This window comes from Sesamum indicum, linkage group LG5 (genome assembly GCF_000512975.1).
Source record: "Sesamum indicum cultivar Zhongzhi No. 13 linkage group LG5, S_indicum_v1.0, whole genome shotgun sequence".
Lineage (NCBI taxonomy): Eukaryota > Viridiplantae > Streptophyta > Magnoliopsida > Lamiales > Pedaliaceae > Sesamum > Sesamum indicum.
In genome coordinates this window covers 12,948,559-12,974,811 of record NC_026149.1, presented here as the reverse complement: position 1 = coordinate 12,974,811, position 26,253 = coordinate 12,948,559, and the positions used below count along the sequence as shown (strand labels likewise).

Here is a 26,253-nt window from a genome sequence, read left to right as displayed (position 1 = left end):
TCAATTCAGTTAACGAATATCGAATTGAAATGTTTGTTTTGGTTTGGTAATAACCATACTTATTATGGTTAAGTTGGATTCTAATTTTTACCAAATTAATCGAAAATTTTAAAAAATATAATGTCAATTTATTTATTATAAATGAATAGTGATTATAATAATCAAGTATGTATTAATCATAAAATTTATTATTTTTTTATTATAAATACATATATTAAGATATTTAACACTTATATATATTATTGTTATTTTATTTATATGTATTCATAATATTATATATTTATATATATACGTATATATTTTAAAATTTGATATTCAATTCGGTTCGATAATCGGTATAAAAAATTAAAATCGAATCAAATAATCAAAATTTAAAAAAAATAATAATAAAAAATCAAACTTTTCATTTGGCCAGCTTTTGATCAGTTAATTGAAAATTGTATACCCCTAATGCATGCATATGAAGAAAGCAAATTGTGATTTGTCAGCGTCCTTGTGTGTGTGAGAGATAGATGTGTGAGAGTGAAATAGTGAGTCGTTTTAGCTTTTTTTATTTTAGTCAATGGATTGAATCCATTAAAATTCGTATATTAGATCCATTAAAATTATTTTAAAATATAACTAATCCAATTCAAAACTAATTGAGTTGGGTTGAAATCAGGAATTTAACCCATTCTGGTTGGCTCTTTTTCGTATCTTTTAATCAAAAAATAAATACACATACAAATGCTTGGATAATGTACCTGAATCTGTCACCTCATACGATCGACAAGAGACAACTACTCTAGTGTGAAGACGCTTCTTCGGGCCAGAAGACGGGTGCACGTGAATCTGGTCGCCCCGGAAAATGTGGAAGACCCCACTAAGAGATTTCTTCATAGAGCAAAGCGAATTAATTCAATTTTGAAAAATTCTTATTCAAATTAAATTTAGATAAATCAAATCATTTAAAGAACTGTAGAATGGTAACCTCGCATTTCAGATAATCCTATTCGACTATTACAGCGGCGTGGAGTACGAAACTCCTTATATACTAACTGATATTAGAAAAATAATAATGAATAATAAATAACAAAGAAAGAACAAATTTTAAAGATTTTACAGATCTGCAGATGTAGGTTCAGGAATATCCAGATTCCGTTCAAAAACACAAAGCACCATTCACATAGAATCGGTCAACCCACGGTTGCTCCACCTCCAACTCGACACCATAAGGTTCTCAAATCTCACGATAAACCTCTAGAAATCACTTAGATTTCTCAATTACAAAGACCCACAAAGAATGTATATGTTCACTAAGAACGATTTCGAGAGAGGGAAGAGGAGTGTTTCAATCGATTTTTCTTGTCTCTCAGCCAAAAGGGGTCAAGGCCTTTTATAGAGGAAAAGGATGGCATAAGAGAATGCCTTGGTTACCATGTTTACTAGCAATCAGAGATTTACGGGACATGGGAACTAGAGAGAGAAAGGTTGGTGAGAGTCATTCGGCGCATGAATGTGAAGAAAAGAAGATGAAGTGAAATTGGGGTTGTAGCAAGAATACAAGGGGAGAGAAGAACCTGCGTCGGGTTTTAGAGATGGGCCTCCAAGTGGGCTTCTCTTAATCCTTGATTTTGGGCCATACATAATTACATGCTCCACCTTGGACCAAAGACCCAATAGTCATAGGTTAGGAGTTGTGAATCTGGTATATTCATCATTGCCAAAGAAAGCTTCCAGGTATCTGCAAAGACACGAAAAACTAACAATTCCACCACAGGTGTTAGTCGGGAACAAGATTTAGAATTTTTAGACATATAAAGAACTTTTCTGCAAGTAGGCATTTAGTACCCATATCAGCTGGGTTATTATCAGTTTTGATTTTCTCGAGTTTGATAAGTTCTTTGACAACAATATCACGAATAAAATTATACCTAACATCTATATGCTTAGTCCTATCATGAAACACAGGATTTTTGCATAATTGTATAGACGACTGACTATCAGAAAATATAGTGACTTTGTGTTTAAGAAAACCAATTTCTTTAATCAAACCTTCCAACCATATAGCCTCTTTAAAGACTTCAGTGGTAGCTTTGTATTCGGCTTCAGTTGTGGATAATGCAACTATATGTTGTAATTGAGACTTCTAACTAATGCATGAACCACATAAAGAAAATATGTAAGACGTTGTAGACTTTCTACTATCCCTATCGTTAGCATAATTTGAATCCACATAGTCAATCAATTGAATATTATCAGAGAATTTAGAGAAAGTGATACCGATATCAATAGAACCACGAAGGTATCTAAGGAGCCATTTCAGGGCCTCCCAATGTGGAGGGCCAAGGTTAGACATATACCTGTTGGGACAACTGATGGCATAAACAATATCGGGCCGTGAACAAACCATAAGAAAAATTATGAATCCAATAACATTTGAATAGGGAACTTTGCTCATTTTCTCTTTATCAAAATCGTTTTTAGGACTTTGATCTCTGCATAATTGAAAATGAGCAGCAAGTGGGACAGAAACAGGTTTGCTATTTTTCATAAAAAAAAATTTCAAGATAGACAAAATATAAGTCCTTTGATTTAGGAGAATTTTCGACTCGTTCCTATCTCTAGTTATATCCATTCCAAGAATCCTTTTAGTATCACCAAGATTTTTTATTTCAAAAGTCTTACCCAAATCCTTTTGTAAATCATCAATCAGTTTAAGATTAGGACTAGAGATAAGCATGTCATCCACATATAGCACCAAAAAAATAGGACATTCATCAATATACGTAAAGTAAAGACAATGATCATATTCACTTTTTTTGAAGTTAAGAGAAAGCATAAAAAGATCAAACTTTTTGTTCCATTGTCGGGGGGACTGTTTCAGACCATAGAGGGATTTTTTTCAAGAGGCACACATAGTCCGATTTTGTTTTATCAATGAAGCCAAGAGGTTGACGCATATAAATTTTTTCATCCAAGTCCCCATGAAGAAATGCAGTTTTCACATCCATTTGTTTTAACTCCCCATTAAAGTGAGCAGTAAGAGCAAGTATAATGCGAACAGTAGGGTATTTCACAACGGGAGAAAAAATTTCATTGTAGTTGATACCCTCTTTTTGTGTGAATGCTTTAGCTACTAACCTAGCCTTGTATTTTATGGGATTCTCTTGTTTAACCTTGAAGATCCACTTACAATCTACTAGAGAACATTCAGAAGATTTTGGTACCAGAATCCATGTTTTATTATCCCTAAGGGATTTCATTTCTTCCTCCACGGCACTAGGCTAATTTTTCGATTTTATGCTTCTTCTACGCTCGTAGGTTCAGGAATTTCCGTGTTTAGAGCAACTTGATAATCTCTGTTTTGAAGACATCCTAGTTTGTCTCCTAATTCTATCTCTAGCTAATTAGTAGTCATCAAGGTTTGTTTCTATGTTCGTGTTTTTTGGGTGTTCTAAGTGTTCAGGATTTTGTGCTTCTTTCCCCCCCCCCCCCCTTCTTGGTTATCCTCTATGCTCTCCATCTTATTAAAGTGGTGTCGTTTTGGGCTATGTCTGACGTTTTAAGGCAAGGCATCTCATTTTCATTGAATATGATATCTCTACTTATTAACACCTTAAAACCTAGCTGGCTTCGTACCCATAGCATATACCCTTTGACACCCTTTAGATAACCAATAAACACACATTTCACAGATCGGGGTTCTAACTTATCAGAATTTTGGTGCACAAAAGCAGAACATTCGAAAACATGTAAGGCAGAAACATCAGGTTGTTTATCATACCACACAGTATTAGGAGACTTACCAAGCAAAGGCACAGATGGAGATAGATTAATCAAATGAGCAGCAGTCAAGAGGGCTTCACCACAAAAAGATTTTTGTAAACCAAAATACTAAAAGACACCTAACCTTTTCTAGAAGAGTACGATTCATCCGTTCGGCCACGCCATTTTGCTATGGGGTGTAGGGGTTGGGTTTATGTCTCTTTATGCCAAACTTTTCACACAAATCAGAAAAATTTTGATTACAAAATTCAAGATCGTTATCGGTCCTTTAGAGATTGAGCTTTTTACCAGTTTGGTTTTCCACCAAAATTTTCTATTTTTCGAATCTTTCAAAAACTTCGGATTTGTGTTTTAATAAGAAAACAAACACTTTCCTTGAAAAATTGTCAACGATAGATAAAAAATAACGATTACCACCATGGGTGGGTTCCTTAGAGGGACCCCAAACATCAGCATGCACATAGTCAAGAATGCAGGATGACATGGAAGGATTTGGGGAAGTTTTAGCAGGAAAGTGCACATGATGCTGTTTACCTAACACACAGTCATCACAGAATTTCAAATCATCAAGTTTATCATGTAGAATTTTTTCTCTTTTTAAAAACTCAAGTCCTTTTTTACTAATGTGACACAAAACATTTATGCCATAACGATGTCTTATCACATTCATTCGCAGTCGCAGCAAGAGAATCATAAGTCACAGAACATAAGTAAAGGTTTCTCTTCTTTTCAGCCTTAAAAACGACAAGGGAACCTTTCATAATTTTCATTTGCCCCTTTTCCCCATCTTCCCTCTAAACCCTCTTCCTCAAGTGCAGCACAAGATATGAGATTATGACTAAGATCCCTTTTCCCCATCTTCCCTCTAAACCCTCTTCCTCAAGTGCAGCACAAGATATGAGATTATGACTAAGATCAGGCACATACCGAACATTTTTCAAAATTAATTTATAACCATCGTTAAAATTAAGAGAAATGTCACCAAAACTCATTATCTCACATCGCTTTTCATTTGTCATAGAAACAAAATCACAACTTTCATTTTTTAAATTAGAAAAAAATTCTTTATAAGGGTTCATATGAAACGTGCAACCTGAATCAAGTAACCACTCATATTTGTTCACAGAAAGCACAGAGTTCACTTTACACACCATAAAGACTTCACCATTTCTTCCGAAACATTATTAGCATGTTCTCTTTCATCGGATTGTCTTTCAATGACCCTTTAATCCATAATTATAGCAGCGTCGTTCTCTAGTCTTGTCATCTCTATAGTGATTACCTCTAGGTCTAGACTTACTCGTGCTAGAACTCCTATTTTTACTCTTGCTCCTATTATTAGACCTAGATCCAGAATTTCTAAACTTAGACCTACCTCTTACAAAGTTAACCTCATGTTGGTTTTGTGCTGGTTTATTAGTCCTTATGTTCATTTCCTTGCTTTTTAGACCATTAACAACCGTTTTTAGATTAACACTATCCCTACCATATTTTATAGCAGCCTTGACATCAGAATAGAAATCAGGAATAGCATTCAATAAGACAATAGAACAATATTCATCATTATTTTTATCTCCTGTCAATTTAATGTCTTGTATCAGTTTAGTGAAATCATCTAGGTTATCTTCTATGTTTTCAGACAAGTCCAATTTATACCTAAAGAACTTTTCAAGCAAAAAGAGTTTACTAGGCAAAGAGGTTATGTGTATAAATCTTCTAATTTTTTCCAGAGTTCTTTAACAGAGTTTTGTTTACCAACTTTTCTAAGCATAGTATCAGACAAATTCAGTATAATCAAAGAATACGCATACTCATCATTTTCCAACATTTTTTCTTCAGAAGTATTATCAGAATATTTGCCATCTATGCCCTTGAAAATCTTTTGTTGGATCAAAATCCCTTTCATTTTCTGTTGCCAAATCGAAAATCACTTTTGCCATCGAAAGGTTGAAAAATATAACCGGCCATTTAAAGAATTTTGAGAAATCGTTTTTTAACAGAAAATGTGAATTTTTAAAGAGAAATATAGAACACTGATTTTTGGCATGATTTCTTGGTAACAAAATTCACAGAAAAAATGGAGAAACAAATTTCAACAGAAATGTTTTAATAGTAATATCACTAAGTTTTTAACATAGAAAATGTTTTCAATTATGCAACAACCACTTTGCAGATGAAAACAGAATATATCAAGGATGATATTTCAAGTCACGCAAATAGAGGTATGTGGATTTCAATCACAAAACCAAGGTTATCTCATTAATGAATATCACAATTCACAATATCACTCAAATACCAACAATGGAATATCAAAAATATTTAAATCACACAGATTGCAATATCTCATATATATTTAAAAAAAATTCAGTGAATTGAAGAGAATAAATTACCCGAATTTTGAAGGCAAACAAATCGCAGAAACAAATATCACAAAGATATAATATTCGAACAAATCGCAGAAATAAGTATCACAGAGATATAATAACAATAGATATCAAATAGATCAACAGACCGAGGCTTCCAGCCTAAGTCCCGACCAGATACCCGACGTCCTCAGGGGAACGGCCACGTGGGAGTTTAGGGAGATTTACCGCGGCTAAATAATAACAGTAATATTGACAAAAAAAAAATTGCGGAAATAAAATAGGAGAGATTTAGAACATGTTACCACCACCAGGATCACCAGATTTCAGAGACGAGGCTCTGATACCACTGTAAAATGGTAACCTTGTATTTCAGAGAACCCTATTCGACTATTACAGCGGTGTAGAGTACGAAACTCCTTATATACTAACTGATATTACAAAAATAATAATGAATAATAAATAACAAAGAAAGAACAAATCTTAAAAATTTTACAGATTTGCAGATGTAGGCTCAGGAATATCCAGCTTCCGTTCAAGAACACACAAAGTACCATTCACACAGAATCGGTCAACCCACGGTTACTTCACCTCCAACCCGACACCACAAGGTTCTCAAATCTCACGATAAACTCTAGAAATCACTTAAATTTCTTAGTCACAAAGACTCACAAAGAATTTATATGTTCACTAAGAACGATTTGGAGAGAGAGAGGGAAGAGGAGTGTTTCAATCGATTTTTCTTGTCTTTCAGCCGAAAGGGGTCAAGGCCTTTTTATAGAGGAAATGATGACATAAGAGAATGCCTTGGTTACCATGTTTACTAGCAATCAGAGATTTACGGGACATGGAAAGTAGAGAGAGAAAGGTGGGTGAGAGTCATTCGGCGCATGAATGTGAAGAAAAGAGGATGAAGTGAAATTGGGATTGCAGCAAAAATAAAAGGGGAGAGAAAGAACCTGCGTCGGGTTTTAGAGATGGGTCTCCAAGTAGGCTTCTCCTAATTCTTGATTTTGGGCCATACATAATTATATGAACAAATGTGATATATTTATCACGTAATTCTTTCTTAAAGCTATACATCAATTGCAGCACAAAAGTATATTAGACTTGCATTAAAATTGGTTTACATATAATCAAATCCGACTTAAGTAAGAATTTGTCTCAATTAAACCACCTCGCCATCTTGGTTGTTATTGGTGAAACCTTAAACCTAAACAACAAATAACTTAAGGAATTCTTAGGAGATCGATAAACACCACGTCAAAGTGATTATAGTTCCAAGGGATAATTACATTCTCCTTCCTTGATGTTTGGTGTAATTACACGTAAACCTCTTATGATTTGGAAAATTACACCTAGCACCCCTAAAGTTTGTTTCTGTCTAACAAATAAGTTCATTCGTTAGTTAAAATTCACTAAACCTGTTGATATTAACAAAATAAAAAAATCAGAAAAAGAATCTATATTAACTTCTGAATGACTTATTATACTAACTTATTGCAGGTCAAATCAATCTTTTTTTTGACTAAATTAACTTCATATGTCTTCACGCTTCAATGCATGTGAAGAGATATATCTTTACCGTTATAAAGGTGTTTAGACCGAAAAATTATTTGACCTGCAATAAGTGAGTAGTCAGTCAGTTAAGGGTCAATTTTCACTCAATTTTTTTGTTAATATCAGCAAATTCAGTAAATTTTAACTAATATGTTAGACGGAAACAAAGTTTAAAGGTGCTAAATATAATTTTTTAAATTACAGGAAGTTTATGTATAGTTACATCAAATTTTAGGAGAGGAGATTGTAATTATCCCTAATTTCAATAGTATAAATTCATAATCACTACTTAGGAATGTGAACTGGTAAATACTTATTATTATTATTATTTTCTTCATTGAGTTAGGATGTAAAATCGAGTGAAAACGCCGTAACGATTTACTTTGTAGGTGTTTTGCTTGGATACGTATCAAACTATGCGTTCGCCAAGCTTCCTTTGAAACTGGGATGGCGGCTGATGCTCGGAGTCGGCGCCGTCCCCTCTATCTTCCTCGCCATTGGGGTGCTGGCCATGCCCGAATCCCCTCGCTGGCTAGTCTTGCAGGGCCGCCTCCGCGATGCCCAGAAGGTGCTCGACAGAACTTCCGACTCACCCCAAGAAGCCCAATTACGCCTTGCTGACATCAAACAGGCGGCGGGGTTGCCGGAAAACTGCGGCGACGACGTCGTATCGGTCCCCAAACGTAGCCGCGGGGAGGGCGTCTGGAAGGACCTGCTCCTTCGGCCCACCCCCACCGTCCGCCATATTCTGATCGCGGGCCTCGGAATCCATTTCTTCCAGCAAGCGAGCGGTATAGACGCGGTGGTCATGTACAGCCCGAGGATATACGAAAAAGCGGGTATACGAAACGACTCCGACAAGCTGCTCGCCACCATAGCCGTCGGCGTGAGCAAAACCATGTTCATCCTGGTGGCTACATTCTTGGTCGACAAGGTGGGGCGGCGGGTTTTGCTCCTCACCAGCTGCGGCGGCCTGGCAGCGTCGCTGTTCGGACTGGCCACTGGATTGACTCTCATTGATCACTATGATGATCAAAAGCTAACGTGGGCCGTGGTGCTATGCGTCGCCACATCGTTGGCTTGCGTAGCATTCTTCTCAATAGGAATGGGGCCAATTGCGTGGGTGTACAGCTCCGAGATCTTCCCACTGAGGCTGAGGGCTCAAGGATGCAGTATGGGAGTGGCAGCGAATAGGTTCACCAGTGGGGTGGTGTTGATGACATTTATATCATTGTATAAAGCTATTACCATTGGTGGTGCATTCTTTTTGTTCACTGGGGTTGCTGTTATTGCTTGGATTTTCTTCTACACATTGCTGCCTGAAACACAGGGGAGAAACTTGGAGGAGATAGAGGCCCTGTTTGGCAGTTTCTTCAGGTGGAGGTCCACCATGAGAGAGTTGAAGAGAAAGAAATTGGAGCAAGACAGTGCTACTTGAATCTTTGTTGGTTTCTTACATTTTCCTCAAAAACAATACCAGACCTTGGATGGTTATTACAGTAAGATATGTTAAGAATCCAATGAATGGGTTTTCTCTATTTCTAGTTTGTGGGCACTTGAGGAAAGCAACATTTGTTAATTTTTGAGATGCTGTTTGAGCAGACAAGTTCCTTAAAATGATGTTTAAGGTGTTTGATGGCTTATAATGTTCTAAAGTGTCTGGTAGCAGAGAAGTTTGTAAAATTCCAAAATAAGATGAGATGTGAATTGGGGGTTAATTCAAAGCTATAAGTGGAAAACACGCCTTTCCCTATAAGAAGGAATTTGACAAGATTCAAGACTAAAATGAAAAGCTACCTGCCTACCTGGTACTTTCTGGATTTCGCCAAAGGGAATTTATGATGTTCTAAACTCCAATGCCTGGTTCTTGCATCTGAAAACACTATGTGCAGAACGAAGCTCTTTTGTAAGATTGATCCCTATGGCTAGGTAAGATCAAGAACTCTTTACACTTAAAATAGAAGGAGAATGTGTCTAATGGTAAAAAAGCAAAGATACAATGGCATCAAAGAAGAACTTGCAGCACCACCTTAAAAAGGTCTAAACACCCATCATTTACTACAGTTCTGAAAAATGACAAGTAAATAGTAACTAGACAATTACCGTAGAAGTAGGGTTCAAGTTGTCAAATAACAACCATGACATTTCATTTGCAAAGAAGAACTATTCAAACAAATAATCAGTACATTAGCCATATAAAACACTGGAGGATGAACATGCTTGAACAAATTTTAAGAAACGGAAAAGCATAGTGTTGGTTTCTTACAGCAGACGTGTGAACAGAAAGGTTCTCATCTCTAATGTATAACAAAAAGAAAATTGTAACAGCAGCTTATGCTCTCTATCATAAACACAACAAAATCAACCAACGTGCAAGAGGAAGACAACAGTCCGTCGAGGTTCAGACATCTTAGCCAGAAGCCCTATACATCTTTGCAAATTCCAGACAGAGTTGGCGGTCTCTTATATCTCCCCAGCCTCCCCAACCCCTAAAGCCAGCTTGATAACCTGATTGGTGCTCATACACATATACTCCCCAATCTGATTTAATATTAGGAACTCTATCAACTTCTGCAACTTCTAAGTTCAAAACGCCATTATCAATACAAGCCGTCTCCCCCTGTCCTTGATGCAAACCGCATTTCCCAAAATGAACAGCACTTGTTCTAGGTCCACGCAATGTGTAAACAGGGCCACCAAATGAAGGAAAGACAGTAGCCCACATTGTTATATCCCAATTATAATCATCAAATGAGCAAAATTCTCTAGCCTTCCTATGAATCTTTTGCCACACCGTCCGATTAAATGAGTATCCCACATTTCCCATCCTTTCTGCTATCAAACTCTCCCACCCTTCTCCCCTCAATTTCACATCGCACGGTGCCAGATTTGCAGCATAGCAATGCGGGCACTTCTGAGGCTTCAACTCTATAAGCAACTGTAAATTGCGATATGCATTAGGATAAATAAAGTGGTCCTCTTCTAAGAAGAGAATATGACCAGAGTGCTGGCTCGTCTCCTTTAAACTGTCCCACACAGTATTCATCATCCACCACCAATGATGCTTCAACGACACAATCTTAGGGGACCGATGGTTGCCATACTGATCTGGAGTCCCTTCACATTTCTTCTTGGCGGGATCATCCTTGTCCTTACAATCATTAGGTGAAACACCAGGAAAGCTATTAGGAAAGACGTGAGGCGAGTAAGGGGCAAATATTTGCTTCACTTGGCAGAACTTTATATTCTCCACAATCTTGTTCATCTCCTCAAAGTACCCATCATGACTAACAATAAGCAGAGTTTCGCTAATCCCTGCCACCCGGGAGAGGCTATCGACAGCTACTTGAAGATATTGGGGCCGGTTATGAACATACAACACAATGACTACATGATTCTTGGCTAACCTGGGATATAAATCTAAGTTCCTAGGTGGCATCTGATTACGTTTTTCTAAGGAAATCGAGAACTCATTCTGTCTGGGAAGCTTCAAATTCTTATTAGAAACCAAAGTATAGTTATGAGCCAATCCACTCTCATCAGTCTCTGTTGAATGTCTGCTAACTAAATCTATAAATGTCTTTGTCCTTATTAGCAAAACCAACAAAACAACTCCTAATACACCAATGAAAATCATACGGCAAAAAGCCACATCTCTCACCCGGGCTTTCCTGTGAGAAGCCGCCATAACTATGAGAGCTCCCCACGAATGGCAGACAGTTGAAAATCATAAAAGGAAGAGATTTGTACTAATTCTTGGACAAGAACAAGAAATCATTAAATGAACAAAAGAAGTAAACCTTGAGAACTTTAAAGAACGGGTCTCCACAATAGGGATAAACCATCCACACAGCTCACGCAGCTGACTAATCTGAGAAATCAAGAAAATTCAAGAATGGATTGCTCAGTACAAAATAACAAACCCTTCAAGAGAAACAGCTTCAACTGATCAAGATGTGAAGAAAACAGATCCCTCAATGCGTTGATTCCAAAGAATTCAAAACACTGCCTCCATTATTATATTGGGATTGGAAGAGAGAACGAAGTAGAGAGACGGAATTTTTCCTCTCTTTCATCCAAGCTTTAGTATAAGCGGCCAAACACGGTCTTGACTCGAGTTATTGACTATTGACTATTGCGTGGTAATTTTCTTTAATTGTTTGTCTTAAATTAGACTTTTTTAATTGAATCCTCTACAATCATGTTAAAATAGTAATCTAATTTTTAGATTTGATTTTCCACCAAATTAAATGAAAGCATTTATATCAATATATTCAATAATTTTTCAAGTTCAGTAAAATTGTACTTCTGCCCCAGATATTTACAAAATTGTAACTCTTACAATGGTTGTCCTTGCAAGAGGTTGGAATGTCAATTGTCATTTTCTGGTAAGGAAGTTGGATTGTTACTTGGGATCAACTCCAACTGCTCAATCTGTTTCAACTTCAACCTCAATTTTCTATCAGTTCAAATCAAATTCGATTAAGTAAACTTGTTGAACAAATGCATAAATGAATGTAATAATACTTATAATGTAATTGATTCAATGTAATAAAATTTTATTCAAGTAATGTACACAGAAGAAATTGATGGTATTTAGGTAGCTAAAAGCCACAGGGGTCGACAACATATGCCAAAACGGATTCCAGCCCTGTTAAGAGGTAAGAAGGTTTCATCTGCGAGGTCTCAGTAGACTTCAGTAGAAGTCAGAAAACCTAATCAACGTCGGTGCCAGAGGCCAAAAATGCTACATCTTTACACTAATTTCACGTCACTAGATTGAAATTTCCAGTTTTTATTAGATAAAATCAAACCCTCAAACATGGGGCCGAAGTTCTTCCGAGTGTCAGAAGCATCATTCAAGGCCCGAAAAATATAGAATATGCGCAGTAAGACACTGAGAGAACTCGTAATCTTTATTTGTATATAATGGCATCACGTCCCGGTCCAACGCCAATGTAGTGGATGGGTACACCAGCGAGTTCTTCTATCCTTTCTATGAAATTACGTGCAGCTTGTGGCAGCTTAGAGTATTCTCGTATGGAAGAAATGTTGGTCCGCCACCCAGGCATATCTTCATATTCAACCTACACAAGACCACGGAAAGCAGATTAAATGGAAAAGATTGAAGCTTGCAGAAGGAGAAAAGATCGACTTGAAGAAACATGATACGTGGATAAAACCATGATATCTTCCAAACTGACAAGTTCTTAAGTTAACAAGACTGGACCTCCAAGAACCAAAATGGGAAAAAAAATGAAAAAGGAAAAGCCAGGATCGAGCAATAAAATCCAGTCAGAAAACATGAATTAGAGCTTGCCAGGATCTGGTTCAGCACACGAGAGTCTGCAAGGAAAGTTTGGTGTGGAGTTTCACCAACTTTCTTGTATGCAACGCCCACTCTAATATCTGGTAGACTTGATAATACATCGAGCTTGGTGAGGTTCAGAGACGTGATTCCATTTATTTGACAAGAATATTTTAGTGCAACTATGTCAAGCCAGCCACAACGACGGGGGCGACCAGTTGTTGTGCCAAACTCATGCCCCTCAAACCTCAATAGATCACCAACTTTATCAAAGCATTCCGTTGGGAATGGACCTGAACCAACTCGGGTGGAGTATGATTTGACCTGCATTATTGTCAAATGAAAAACATAACTCTGATCTGCACTTGTAACAGAACTACAGAAGACATTGCAATTTCAAGTAAAACCTCAGCAAAAAGTATGAGATACTTCTAGAAATTTTGCCAAATTAATAGAAAAGATGCACATCTTGCACATGTGAGGTATAATGTTATCTGCGAAGTACATATTTCAGCTAAAAGCAAAGAAGGAATTGTGTCCCTACTTACCACACCCACAAGATCACCAATAACTCTAGGAGCAATGCCAAGACCCGTGCAGATTCCTCCAGCAGATGGACTGGAGGAAGTCACGTAAGGATAAGTTCCAAAGTCAATGTCTAGCAAGGTTGCCTGACTACCTTCTACCAAAATCCTTTTTCTCTGAGATATAGCATCATTCATGAAATGCACAGTGTCGGTTATAAAGGGTTCCAACCTCTCAGCAAACTTCTTGTATCGTTCAACCTCTTGCCTGAGCATGTCAGGGCCATAGTTAAAATCTTTGAATCTTGATGCAGCATCAGTTAATAAAAGATCAAGCTTCTGAGGAAAAGTATCCATATGCCTCAAGTCACTTACTCTTATGCCATTCCGTGTAACCTTGCTTGAATAGCAAGGTCCAATACCCCTCCTGGTAGTGCCAATGTCTAATTTACCAAGCTCAGCTTCCCTAAGCCCATCGGCTACTTGATGATGATCAAATAACAGGTGAGCACGGTCAGATACCAAGATCCTTCCCTTGCAAGAGACACCACGGGCTTCAAGCTCATCAATTTCTTCAAATAGTTGTGGCAGATGAACCACGACTCCATTGCCAATTACACAGATTGCTTCTTTATTAAGAATACCTGAGGGAATAAGGTGAAGCGCAAACTTCTTGCCTGCTGAATCGTAAATTGTGTGGCCAGCATTTGCTCCACCCTGAAGTTAAATGATGGTGAAGGTTTTGGAATAAGTAACCAAAGAAATGAAAACTACAGCTTTGTTACATGCACCGGGAACTACTGGAAATATTTAGACCAAATAAAATAAATCAACATCGGAACTCTTATCTTTTCACTAAGTGATACATCATTAGAATAATCTCTATAAAGTGTCAAGAAAGATCATGTCAGGGGACCATAAAGCATCCTGACATAGCCTGCTAATCGCTGTATCACATCTGACCTTAGCAACAGTGATTCTATAAAGCAAATGGCGTAATTCACAAAACCATGACTCTCGACGTACTTAATCCAGGGAGAGACATTTTTGCCAACTAAAATCTGAGTAGAACTGTAAATCAGAAGCACGTAAAGGGTAATGCTTAGCCTCTGTCCCAGCTTAATTTCAGTGATTGATAATTCATTCATGAGCAGGATCGTATCTTATCTTACCAAAAGTATCAACAAAATAACAGGACTAGATATCGCAAAGAACAAGCTTCTGCATTCTATACTGAATTCCCAAGGAAAAAAGTACATTGGCCACCAAAATGAACATCATGAATCCATCCAAAGCATTCTCAAAAACAGAAAGAATCCATCCAAAGCACAATAGTTGTCGATCAAAACGCTAGTACAGACAAAGAAGCTTCTACATATACATAAAACACATACCTGACAACGCGCCACGATGTCGAAGTGCTGGGCAAGAATATCCACTAGCTTTCCTTTGCCTTCGTCCCCCCACTGGCACCCAAGCACGCCAGAGACTTGACTCAGAGATTCAATCCGACTCATTTTCAATTCGGACTCGCCGACGCCTTGCTGTACTACGCCGGCGCCGCTCTTCGCCGCGGCGGAGCAAAGAATCGTCTTCTGCTGCCTGTTGCCAGGAAGGGAAAGCTGGATGTGGGGGTGGACCCCAGCAACCTTCCCGGAACGCGTCCCACTCCACGGACGCGGCACGGAGGAGATGGAGGTGGGGGAGGAGAGGCTCATGGCGGCGGAGAAAGAGGGAGAGGGCGAGAGACAGTGAGTGTGAGTTGGGGGGATTGATGGGTTAGGGAGGGAGCAGGAGAGCATGACAGAGGAGAGGAGTGTGGATTGATAAAGTCAAACAGTTTTCAGTTAGAGCATTATATTATATTATAGTATACTCTCAGCTTTCATTTTTATCATAATATATTTATGATAAATTTAATTATAAAATAAATATATTTTAAAGAAAAAATAATTATAAAATATCACCCCTTACAGAAGAATGTCATGAGAGGGTATTTGTTAGATGGTCATTAATTTTAAAAAGATATTTATAAATTTTCAAAGAGCATATTATAATTTTTCCTTAAATTAAATTGTAAAATAATTTCTCCAACATAATTTGTTCGTTATTGTTTGTGAAATCTATCGTAAAACAATAATAATATGTTTAAAACTAACCATATGTTACGATCAAAAATTAAAAATTATTATTTTTTCTATTCGAGCTGGGAATTAATAGTTTCATTTAGTGATAGAGAGAGTAGATTTGGCAGAGATTTTTTTTCTTGCACTTTCATTATTGTTTCATATTAAAGATTTATTGCCAAGTGACTCTATCTTAGTCCCTTAGAATTGGCCTAGTAATAAATTTTTGTACCCTATATATAAGTTTATTTGATTATCTAATAATCTTTACAAGCCTTCTCCACAATAGACCATCCAATTCTTTAAAGTCTTTTAGGTTATTGGGTCATTTAGGCCCATACACCTATCACCATGTTATTCAAAAAAATTAAAAAAAATATAAAAAAAAGCTTTAAATGTATCAAATTCGCTATATTTAAAAAGTCTGCTAAACCCCCTCCTTTTTATTTTAGAAACTGGCAAAATACCCCCTATCTATTTTCTTAAGCATAGGTCAGTCATCCATCTCTGTTAAATCTAATTAACGAAGTTAACCTTTTTATCAAATGGTCATTATATTCTTATTTAATATATATTATTTTTTATTTTAATAATCGTTGGATCTTTTTTGATTAAATAATGATTAATTTTAACCGTTAAATTTTAAAAAATAAAATGTCTCTATTCAAATAAATTATTTAACTTATATTATATATAAATAATTCAAAATTACAAAAAAACTATTAGTATTATATATAAAATAATTAAAAAAATCTTAACTTACTCCATCCTTGTTGCCTACCCCCTCTCCAATCACCGTCACCCCCACCTTGTCGCCTACCCCAGTCTCCTAAGCCAACCCCAGACCTGCAAATGGGGGAACAGTGACGGCACCCCCATCGGAGGAGGGGCCCCTATCGCCCCCAAATCTGGGCAATGGTGTCATCGCCCCTAATTTTTTTTAAATTTTAATTAAATTATTTATATTAATTAAATATATTTTAATTAATTAAGAATACTTTTTTAATAACTATAATAATTATTGTGATTAAACTAATTTAAATATATATTTTAGTGAATCATTAATAATAATTTTAGATAATTATAATAATTATTATATTTAAGTTAATTTATAACTATAATTATGTAATTGCTTAATATTTATAGCCATGTACATATCTACATTTGAAAAATAAAATTTATTATATTAGTCTTTGTAATGTAATTTTTTTTATTTTTATATTTAATATAAGTATGTTTAAAAATAAAGAATTTATTTATGAGAGAAAAAAAGAAAAATAAAATAAAAAATCAATTTGATCATAGTAATTTTAGATACAATATAAAGTAATTTTAAACAAATGAAGTTTTTAGTCTATTTTTCAAATACAAGGGTTTAGCTATTCCAAGAAGATATAGGGGCTAAAATGGAGTTTAGCCAAAGAAAAACCAGTCCTAAGTAATTTTTTCATTCATCCAACTTTGTATGATCTCCTACTATTCTGTCCTTATTATAATAATTTTAATTTAATTTTATAATTTTTAATTTATTTTTAGAATTGTATATTTAAAGTTGATATTAGAGTTTTCTAATAATATGAATTTTAATAATAATTAAATTTATACTTTCACATATTTAATATTTTAAGTTTTTTATATTTTATGTGCTATATCATCTAATTCTATTATTTTGTTCATATATTATTGTTTGATTAATTAATAAAATATTATATTCGCGTTCATGCAAGTTTAATTATTGTGTATAAATCAATAATTATATTATTTAGTGGAAGCATTATTAAATTAAATATATATATTTTAGTATTTTTAAAAACATAAATATAAAATACTAATAGAAATAAAATTTATGATTTTTGTGGAAAAATAATTATTAGTGACAAACAACAAGTGAAATAATAAGTAAAGAAAATAGTATCTTTTTAATATATAGGGACAAAACAGTCTTTATTCAATTAAATTTATTTTACAAGTAATTTTTCTTCAAACACTATCTGTTTTTCACTTTTTTTTTTTTATAAATACTACACACTTTTAATTCTGCTATAATTTTATTTATTTTTTATTTTTTATAAAATTTATTTCTCTAAAAACAAATTTTTTTTCAAACACTGCCTTGAGTTGATTGGATTAGATATTTTCTCAAATCAGGCCCAATTAATTGTTTAATTAATTTTTTGCAAGAGGGGATTAAAAAAAGAAAAAAATATATATATTCTAGACTCGTCCGATATCATGCTTTTTTCTTTTAATAAATTTTATTTTTGGACATGAATTTCGTGTCCGACATGTGCCAATGTCGTGTCAGTGTTCCATACTTTTCCGTCATTAGATGTGATGATTTTACGAAGTGTCGATACATTATAGTTAAGTTGTTTTAAATATTTTTCGATTAAATGAATGAAATATACTTTATGAGAAGGTCACATATGCTCAATTTTATACCTAACCCTACTTAATTCGGTTCCACGAAATAAACATAGCATTAGTAAACATTAATGTATTATGCATCCCTACCCAAAAAGAAGGTTCATTTTTTTAAAAAGTTGATTCCTTTCACAACTTCTACGCTGACTCAAAGTATATTAGTTTGTGATGCAAATAAGCTCAACTTTATATAATTTTCATATTTTTAATGTCTTTTATAGATTTTTTGAGGTTAAATTTCTATATTTCTGTAAATAATTATGATTGTCATGAATTGTTTATTATAATTATTTTTCATGTTGAACTTAAGAATCAAACTCCAAACAAATATAAAAAATTAAATAATCAACGACAAAATTTTTAATTTGATAACATAAATACAGTGAAATGCGGATTTTTGGATATTAATGCAATAATATATTATTATTCTTTAAAAAATAAAAATAAAACACGTTGGTGTGGTTTGTTATTCACCTGCAGGGTGCCCTTTTGGTCTCATAGGATCGAAAATGTTGTATTTTTTATACTGCATTTTACAGGTTAATATTTTTGGTCCAATGTGATTAAAAAACATTGCAAATATAGTCCCAAAGTTTAACAAATTTGGTTTCATTGGATTATTATATAGGACTACATCTGGAATATTTTTTAATTTTATGGGACACAAAATGTTAATATTATAAAGTATGGAACTAAAAGTACAACACCCCTTATTGTATAGTACTAAAAGAGCAATTTTCTCTAATATAGAATTCTTGCCTACATCATCAGTCCCTAGGCAAGGGGTGTGGGAGAGACACACAACCTCATTCCCGTAGACGGCCAAATGATGGAGTTTGTGATTCAATTGATGCCCCATTGCATGAAGTGTTGTCCGTTTTGATTTCATAAAATCTCATAGATTTATCCTAAAAATATACCTCTTTAGAGAGATGAAACTTTGAGGTTTATAACCAATTAAACTTTTCATCTACAATTAATATGAAGCGTTTGTCTACATCATATATGTAAGTCTGAGTCTGCTTCAAATTATCAACTTGAAACCAAAATATCCGATTTTAATTAAATATAAGTTGTTTCTTTTTGGATGATTTAAATCTATATATATATATTTAAAGCGATTAATCTAAGTTGCAAATATTTAAAGCGATTAATTAATACTAATATATATATATATATATATATATATATATGTATTGGTTTATTGGTTTCTCCTTCACAGGCTGTCGTATCTTGTACGGTACAACTCCACTTAAGAGGGAGGAGTCCGACCCCCACGGACACAGTAACATTTCTCTTGCTACTCTGCTCGAAACACCAAAAAGCAATTATTTGCAGTAAATAAATGCATTGATTTATTTATCATCGAATTGAAATCTTGATTTTGTTTCTGCACATTTTCCCTATATTTATTGCAGCAGTTCGTTCTCCCCTCTTTCTCCGCTCGCTCGCTTACTCAGATAATTTCGGATCAAAAATCTCAATTTATATCGATACATACGTATTTATACGTAGGTATATGGCGTTTCCAGCCGCCGTTGTTATTGTGCCGTTAGGCGTTCTCTTCTTCATGTCTGGCCTCGTCGTTAATTTAATCCAGGTGTGTGTTGTAAAGGAGAGATTAGGATCAAATTGTATTTAGGGTTGGTTGTTTGAGATGTTGTTTTGTTTTTGTTATGATTATTTGAGCTAATGGGAGCAAATCAAGTAGGGATTTGCTTTTTTTATTTTGGGGTGGGGGGATGACATCATTCGTGTAGTTCTGTAGTTGTTGTTTAGTTCTTACTCAGAACTCAGAAAGATTTTTGTATGTTTCACGCTTAGTGATGGTTCTTGATTTAATTTTCTCATGTTTTATGTTGTCGAGGACTACGTGATAACTGGAAGGGTCTTTTCTTTCTGGATTTTTCAGGCAATATGCTATGTGCTAATAAGGCCTCTGTCAAAGAACACTTACAGGAGGATAAACAGGGAGGTGGCGGAACTTTTATGGCTCGAGCTTGTGTGGCTTGTCGATTGGTGGGCTGGTGTCAAGGTGAATATTTGTGAAATATGGTAGTAAAATGATTTTGGGTGATCCAAGCACTATACTTTGTTATAGTATAGTAGCATTGCTAATCGTTTCACAGAATTTATATCTTTGACTTGCTTATTACTATGTGCATTTGATTGAGGTGTGATATCACATAGTATCACTTGCTAGTTAGATATTAGCCCTTAATACAGTGTGAAGATGCATATTTGTTTTGGAAGATCGTGACTATTGGGTGAAGGTGCCTGATGTAAAACACATCAAGCGCTGAAAAACATTTAAAGAGGGGCTTCAATGCAATCAATTGATGTGGGCTATGACAACAGATCAAGCACTCTACAGTCAATTGTTGAAGTGCCTCAGTGTTAGATTGTTTCAGATTATAATGCCATGTTGAGAAGTCATTAAGTTGAACACGTCCAGATGTACTTTGAGATTGTAGTTAATAAAGCTTCTAGCAATAATCACATTAATTTTATTTGCTTTGGATGGAAAAATTTTGAGATTGTAGATTATGTTATGTCTTTAGATTCTGCTCACTGTACAGCGCAGACCTCAAAGCCTAACAATATCTTTTAGCTTGTTAGTGGAGGAATGTGTTGATGCTGGTCTTGCATTTGATAGTGAGTGATCTGGTAGTGCATGAGTTGTGTTGCTATCTGAAACTTTGAATAGGAAAAAGATATAGAGTTTAACCTGTTAATTTTCATTTGAATCACTGTCTCATACTTCACTGATAATTTTGTTGCAGATTGAAATTTACACTGATGCTGAGACCTTTAAATTGATGGGTAAGTCCACAAGGTTTCTTGATGGGGTCTGATTTACTTCTTTATGTCTGAAAATTGTTCTCTTGCTTGAGTCGCTTATATTTGGTTATGCTGGTAATTTCCAGGTAAAGAACATGCACTTGTCATATGTAACCACAGAAGTGACATTGATTGGCTTGTTGGATGGATTCTGGCTCAGGTTGGCCATCTGCCTGCTTCTTTGTTACTAGTATATGCATCTTTGTATTTATTATGGAGAATATCCGTGCTTTCTGTATCTGTATTGCTGTCACGCGGGATTATTTTTCCCGCTAAAACTGTTTGGAAACACACATGTCTTAGCCCAGAATGAATTGGACATGCCTGTCCTCTTTTTTGGTTAGGTGGAATGGGAAAGTGGAAAAGAAAGGATCTATCGTGTGTTTATTCTCATAATGTGCAATATATTATATATGATATACAGTTTTCCACATATTTTATTTAAATGTTGCCTACACATGTCTATTTACAATGAAAATGGTCCTATATATAACCTGTGTACATATTCTATACATGTACATTATAGATTCATGTAGCTTAGAGGGTTTTGGTTTTGGTACCTAGTTATCCCTATTTGAATGATAATAAGGATTTCATCCAGTTGTAGGTGTAATGACTCTGTTAGCGTCCTCACAGCCAAAATGTTTTTTTTTTTCACTTCCTACAATGCGTATCGAGTCTCGATGAGCTCGAAATAGAAGTTTGACACATTCATTTTTGGAGTTGCCATTTTCTTATGCCAACATGCCAGTAGGAACTAGTCTTTAGTGATAGCATGATAAACAATGTGCAAAGTATAAAAAGTCCAGTCATGCTTGATTTAAGCTGTTTCTTTAGTGTGATCTCGACTATGAAGCTTGTACTTGCTGACTTTGGGATATTTTAATGACAGCGTTCAGGTTGCCTTGGTAGCACATTAGCTGTTATGAAGAAATCATCGAAGTTCCTTCCTGTAAGTACCTGATATTGACCCTTTTGATATTGTATTGATCCTGAAGTCCTTCTCAACGTTGCATTATTAAAGAATGGATATTTCAAGCCGTTTGTACATTTGAAAACTTTACTACAATGGTTTGCCGGATCATGCTAAAGTCTGAGCAACAATTGCTCAGTTATAAAGTATTTAAACTTTTTTATTGTCCTTTTCTTTTGGTTGCACATGTCCAATGTGATCACTATCCAACAACGATATAGAGTTAAAGTTGATAAGTACAGAATTATTTGACTTAATAGCATTGATAGGAAGTACAGAGAGATTATATCTTTCATAAAGTTATTTTAAGTTTTAACTGAAGGTTCTTAAAGTAATCTTGTTTGGGGTATATTCCCCAGGACCCACTACCACTCAAGAAGGTGCGGAATTTGTATAAAAGATGTCTTTAGTCCTTGTCTTTTCCCTCTCTTTTATTTGCCAAAATACATTCATCAAATCTTGTCAATCAAATAAAACTTAGTCTATCCCTGCTATCTTGCTGTTGTATGCTTGTTTATGTAATTTGCTTCTTGCCCTTTTCCTTATATTTTCGTTGTAGATGCAAAAACACATGCTCAAAAAGTGCGCTGTTACCATTGACCTATGCAGGTGATAGGATGGTCCATGTGGTTCTCTGAGTATCTCTTTCTCGAAAGAAGCTGGGCGAAAGATGAAAACACCTTAAAGGTACTGTGATGATACACTATTTCACAATGGGTACCACAATGCATATTTTCATGTTTCTCTTTTGCTTTATATGCATATCATTAAAAATTTAGTCGAAATCTATTGCAGACAGGACTTCAACGGCTAAGGGATTTCCCTCGGCCATTTTGGCTGGCACTTTTTGTTGAGGGTACTCGCTTCACACAGGCAAAACTCTTAGCTGCTCAAGAATATGCTTCGTCAACAGGGCTACCCATTCCGAGAAATGTTTTGATTCCTCGAACTAAGGTTCCAACTTTACTTCTTCTAAGATGGATTACTTCTTCCTGTATTGCTATCCTGAAGCTCTATGTCCATTTTATTTTGTACATTTCCAGTTTCCAAAACTTAAAAGACTTGAAGATTTCTTGTTTAATCTTTTATTATTTTGTGAGCTATGTAACTGTGGTGCCTAAGCTAATGTGTTTCAATTTTAGTACATGCCTGTCCATAATTGTGGCTTTACATTATCAGAGAATTTTTTGTGCCTCATAGTTGATAAAACAAGCCTATTTGTCATCATGATGATGTCCTTTCTTGAAAAAGCTAGCTCCATTTGGTTATGCTTTGTAATCTTGACATGAAAAACGATTTCGAGATGGTGCATTGGCATCACTGTTCTTGTCCAAGTATGTTTGGAATGTCAGACAATGGGAATGTGTTTGGATGAGAAAATGATCTCGTGTTGAAATTAATTATACGGTTGACATTATTGTACCTCTGAGAATAATCCATAAGCCATATGATAGGCAATAATAAGATTAATGGTCTATAAGAAAACACCAAATATTTGTTGATATTATTTTGGTGTCTTGTTCTGCCTGCCTTTATCAACAAAAATAATGAAGGGAAAGTTTATTGCCCTTAATTCATCGAAGTACACTACCCTTGGAGAATAAAAAGAGGAGAAAAGGAAGAAAAAGAGTGATCATGCTGAGGTGAAAGAGGTTGCTATAAAAGAGGAAAAAGAGTAATAGGAGGGTCACAAAATAGAAATAAAAGATTTGGTGCCAATGGGGCTGGTGTATTAGGAATGTGGCGTTGGCAGCAGAACTGGGTAGAAGACAGTATACAGAGGCAATAAATGAACGGTGGTGATGACCACAAGGGTTAGAAGGCTGGCATGTCTCCAATGAGGTTGAGGTGGAATTGATGTAGATTTGATGAGAGATGAACTCTATGATGTAAACTAACCTTTCTAGATGAACTTGAATTCCGAAAATTCAATTGTTCAGTTTCTGAAAAACAAAAACTGCACAAGTTGGGTTTAGAGAATTAGAAAATGTAACCCAAAGAGGAGTTGGGAAGAGTAAATCACACAGGCCTTGTCTTTTTTATTCCTTGTTTGCATTGGCCTTAATAGGATGTTCTCATATTGCTCTCATGAAACCCATCTAATTAAGCAGTTGATATTCTTTTATGAGGATTTAGTGGCCTTTTCTATCTAATTTATATGGAGCTGAAGAATTTTTGTTAATTTTCCTTTTGTATTTCTGCCGTGTTTGTTCTGCGAGATCTCAAGTTATTCAATATGCTCAGCATTCTCCACTTGGGTGCTTTTCAGGGTTTTGTTACAGCAGTAAGCCATATGCGCTCATTTGTTCCAGCCATTTATGATGCTACTGTTGCTATACCCAAAACATCTCCCACACCAACCATGCTAAGACTCTTTAAAGGGCAGTCTTCTGTGGTAAGTCTGCAACATCTTATAGCTTAGTACTTGGTTCAGATTTGGTTAAGATTATGGCAATATCATCTGGTCAAGAGGTAGTTGGTGTGGCTTCTTATGGTCTACCTTAGTTTAAAGTCCTCTGTGGACTGAAAGATCATACAGGTTGCGTGAAAGAAGTTGCAAGAACTGGAGTTTGCTTTTCTAGAAATCATTTATAGTATACTATGCAGGTAGAACAAAGAACTGTCAAATGCAAGGAAATTCAGGACTTAAATATTTAATTGGAACACTTTGTTTCAGATGAAGCATCTGCAATGAGAGGCTGAAAGTAATGAGCATATAATCTGGTCTTCTATGTCGAAATATGCTTTAGGTTTTATTATTTCCTGGAGTACTAATTCACTACATTTTCAAAATTGTGCATCTCAAAAGTAGAAGACGTCTACAGAAAATCTGATAATATTTCCAAGACTCCAAATTCTTTTCTCCTTTTCTTTTCCAGAACTTTAATGTTAATATATGTTCTTTAGATTCATGTCCACCTCAAGCGACACTTGATGAACGATTTGCCAGAAACAGATGAAGCAGTTGCCCAATGGTGTAGAGATGCCTTTGTAGCTAAGGTGCATCACATTTCTCTTATTCATTGTTTGATATTCCCATTTCCCCCAACAGTTTTGGCCCTTAAGGAGAAAAACACAGAATTATATGAAGTACTATCTATCTGGTTGCAAGAAAACCATAGCTCAGTTCCATGATTTGCTTCTCTAAACAGGACAAGTTATTGGACAGACATATAGCCGAGGGTACCTTTGGGGAACAACTGCAAAACACTGGGCGGCCCGTAAAATCCCTTTTGGTAATAACTTGGTTAATTTCTTTTGTATTGCATTACTTCCCTATATTAAGCAAATATAAATCGATTCTTGCGATAACAGGTTGTCAGTTCTTGGGCAATTTTGCTTATCTTGGGAACTATGAAAGTTATCCAGTGGTTCTCACTTTTCTCTTCATGGAAAGGAATCATTTTTTCAGCTGTTGCTCTAGCAGTCATCACAATTCTCATGCAAATCTTGATCCAATTCTCCCAGTCAGAGCGGTCAACTCCCGCCAAAGTCGCACCGGCTAAGCACAAGAGTGTGACAGAATCCTCAGCGAGTAGACTAGACAAACATCAGTAAGTGAACTGTATATCTTGGACGATAGAAATTGTCGGCCTTATTATCAGTGGCCAATCTCCTGAGCCAAAACACGCATTATCCAACAAGTTATTTGTCCAATTATGTCTGTAATTTTCTAACAGTTAACACGCTTGTGCTTGATTTTTGTGGACAACTACAGGCTGTATCAATTGATTAGTTCTGTCATGACTAGGAAAAAGAAACACCCCATCCCGATGGGCTTTTGTTTTAGGTTTTAGCTTGAATGCAATGTGTGGATTCAATTGCTTTTTTTGAAATAGGAAGTCTAGACACTGCTACAGAATTTTGTACTCAATACTAAAACTTGTTTCTCTCTCTCTCTCTCTCTCTCTCTCTCTCTATCTCTCTCTCTCTCTCTCTCTCTCTCTCTCTCTCTCTATCTCTCTCTCTCTCTCTCTCTCTCTCTCTCTCTCTCTCTTCCCCCCTGTGTCTGTCTGTCTTGGAGTTGTTTATCCGTGTGTATAGTTATCTGTTATGATGCTAGTTTTCTCCATTTTATCCTGTCTTCTTACTAGGAATTTTGAAGCGTTGGAGAAAGAAAGTGTGTACTATGTGTGATGAATCGGACTCGTCTTTGGTCAAATCCATAACTTTATGTCGCGTTGAGGCAACTGCGATTATTATTACGCGAGATTGAGTTTGATATAATGCCCAAACCCAATTGAGAAAAAAGTTATTGGTATAAAAATCTAAAACAAAATACATAATTTGTTTTAACATCATTGACATCCTTTTCAAAGTACAATAAGCATGAGAATTTGATTTTCCTAGACTTGCACTCTTTCAT

At 35.5% G+C, this 26,253-nt stretch overlaps 4 protein-coding genes across 7 annotated transcripts in view; 2 read left to right on the top strand and 2 right to left on the bottom strand.

The window, feature by feature from the left end:
- Positions 1–9,311, top strand: part of LOC105162533 (polyol transporter 5) — a 13,371-nt gene extending 4,060 nt beyond the window's left edge. For both annotated transcript variants that reach the window (XM_011080582.2, XM_011080581.2), the window contains exon 3: positions 8,081–9,311. In XM_011080582.2, coding sequence (XP_011078884.1) covers positions 8,081–9,129 — 1,049 coding nt within the window. In that variant the 3' untranslated portion in view covers positions 9,130–9,311. The remainder of the gene's footprint in view (positions 1–8,080) is intronic.
- LOC105162532 (alpha-1,6-mannosyl-glycoprotein 2-beta-N-acetylglucosaminyltransferase) lies at positions 9,803–11,760 on the bottom strand. The gene has a single exon (XM_011080580.2). It carries the CDS (start codon positions 11,377–11,379, stop codon positions 10,102–10,104), a length of 1,278 nt encoding a protein of 425 aa, XP_011078882.1. The 5' UTR covers positions 11,380–11,760; the 3' UTR covers positions 9,803–10,101.
- LOC105162531 (adenylosuccinate synthetase 2, chloroplastic) lies at positions 12,323–15,363 on the bottom strand. Its single transcript, XM_011080578.2, has 4 exons — positions 14,918–15,363; positions 13,548–14,240; positions 13,012–13,323; positions 12,323–12,778 (listed from the first exon to the last, which is right to left on the bottom strand). Exons 1-4 carry the CDS (start codon positions 15,323–15,325, stop codon positions 12,608–12,610), a joined length of 1,584 nt encoding a protein of 527 aa, XP_011078880.1. The 5' UTR covers positions 15,326–15,363; the 3' UTR covers positions 12,323–12,607.
- LOC105162530 (1-acyl-sn-glycerol-3-phosphate acyltransferase 2-like) lies at positions 19,286–25,783 on the top strand. 3 transcript variants are annotated; one of them, XM_011080576.2, is made up of 12 exons: positions 19,286–19,358; positions 19,492–19,673; positions 19,986–20,108; positions 20,857–20,896; positions 21,001–21,074; positions 21,807–21,866; positions 22,497–22,574; positions 22,683–22,841; positions 24,157–24,282; positions 24,795–24,887; positions 25,040–25,123; positions 25,203–25,783. In XM_011080576.2, the coding sequence occupies exons 2-12, from the start codon at positions 19,593–19,595 to the stop codon at positions 25,443–25,445; spliced, it is 1,161 nt and encodes a 386-aa protein (XP_011078878.1). In that variant the 5' UTR covers positions 19,286–19,358; positions 19,492–19,592; the 3' UTR covers positions 25,446–25,783. The 3 variants fall into 3 exon arrangements, with proteins under 3 accessions (XP_011078878.1, XP_011078879.1, XP_020549699.1); XM_011080577.2 differs by having other exon boundaries at positions 19,294–19,358; positions 19,589–19,673; XM_020694040.1 differs by having other exon boundaries at positions 19,299–19,410; positions 19,589–19,673.

What these genes read in the sequence shown, in the direction of transcription:
- LOC105162532 (XM_011080580.2), bottom strand. Translation starts at nt 11,379, where the DNA reads ATGGCGGCTTCTCACAGGAAAGCCCGGGTGAGAGATGTGGCTTTTTGC.
- LOC105162531 (XM_011080578.2), bottom strand. Translation starts at nt 15,325, where the DNA reads ATGCTCTCCTGCTCCCTCCCTAACCCATCAATCCCCCCAACTCACACT. An exon ending in ACATCGTGGCGCGTTGTCAG is followed by an intron (nt 14,241 to 14,917) that starts GTATGTGTTTTA and finishes ATTTAACTTCAG; the next exon opens with GGTGGAGCAAATGCTGGCCA. An exon ending in TTGGTGATCTTGTGGGTGTG is followed by an intron (nt 13,324 to 13,547) that starts GTAAGTAGGGAC and finishes ACAATAATGCAG; the next exon opens with GTCAAATCATACTCCACCCG.
- LOC105162530 (XM_011080576.2), top strand. Translation starts at nt 19,593, where the DNA reads ATGGCGTTTCCAGCCGCCGTTGTTATTGTGCCGTTAGGCGTTCTCTTC. An exon ending in AAGATGAAAACACCTTAAAG is followed by an intron (nt 22,575 to 22,682) that starts GTACTGTGATGA and finishes AATCTATTGCAG; the next exon opens with ACAGGACTTCAACGGCTAAG. An exon ending in GGCCCGTAAAATCCCTTTTG is followed by an intron (nt 25,124 to 25,202) that starts GTAATAACTTGG and finishes TTGCGATAACAG; the next exon opens with GTTGTCAGTTCTTGGGCAAT.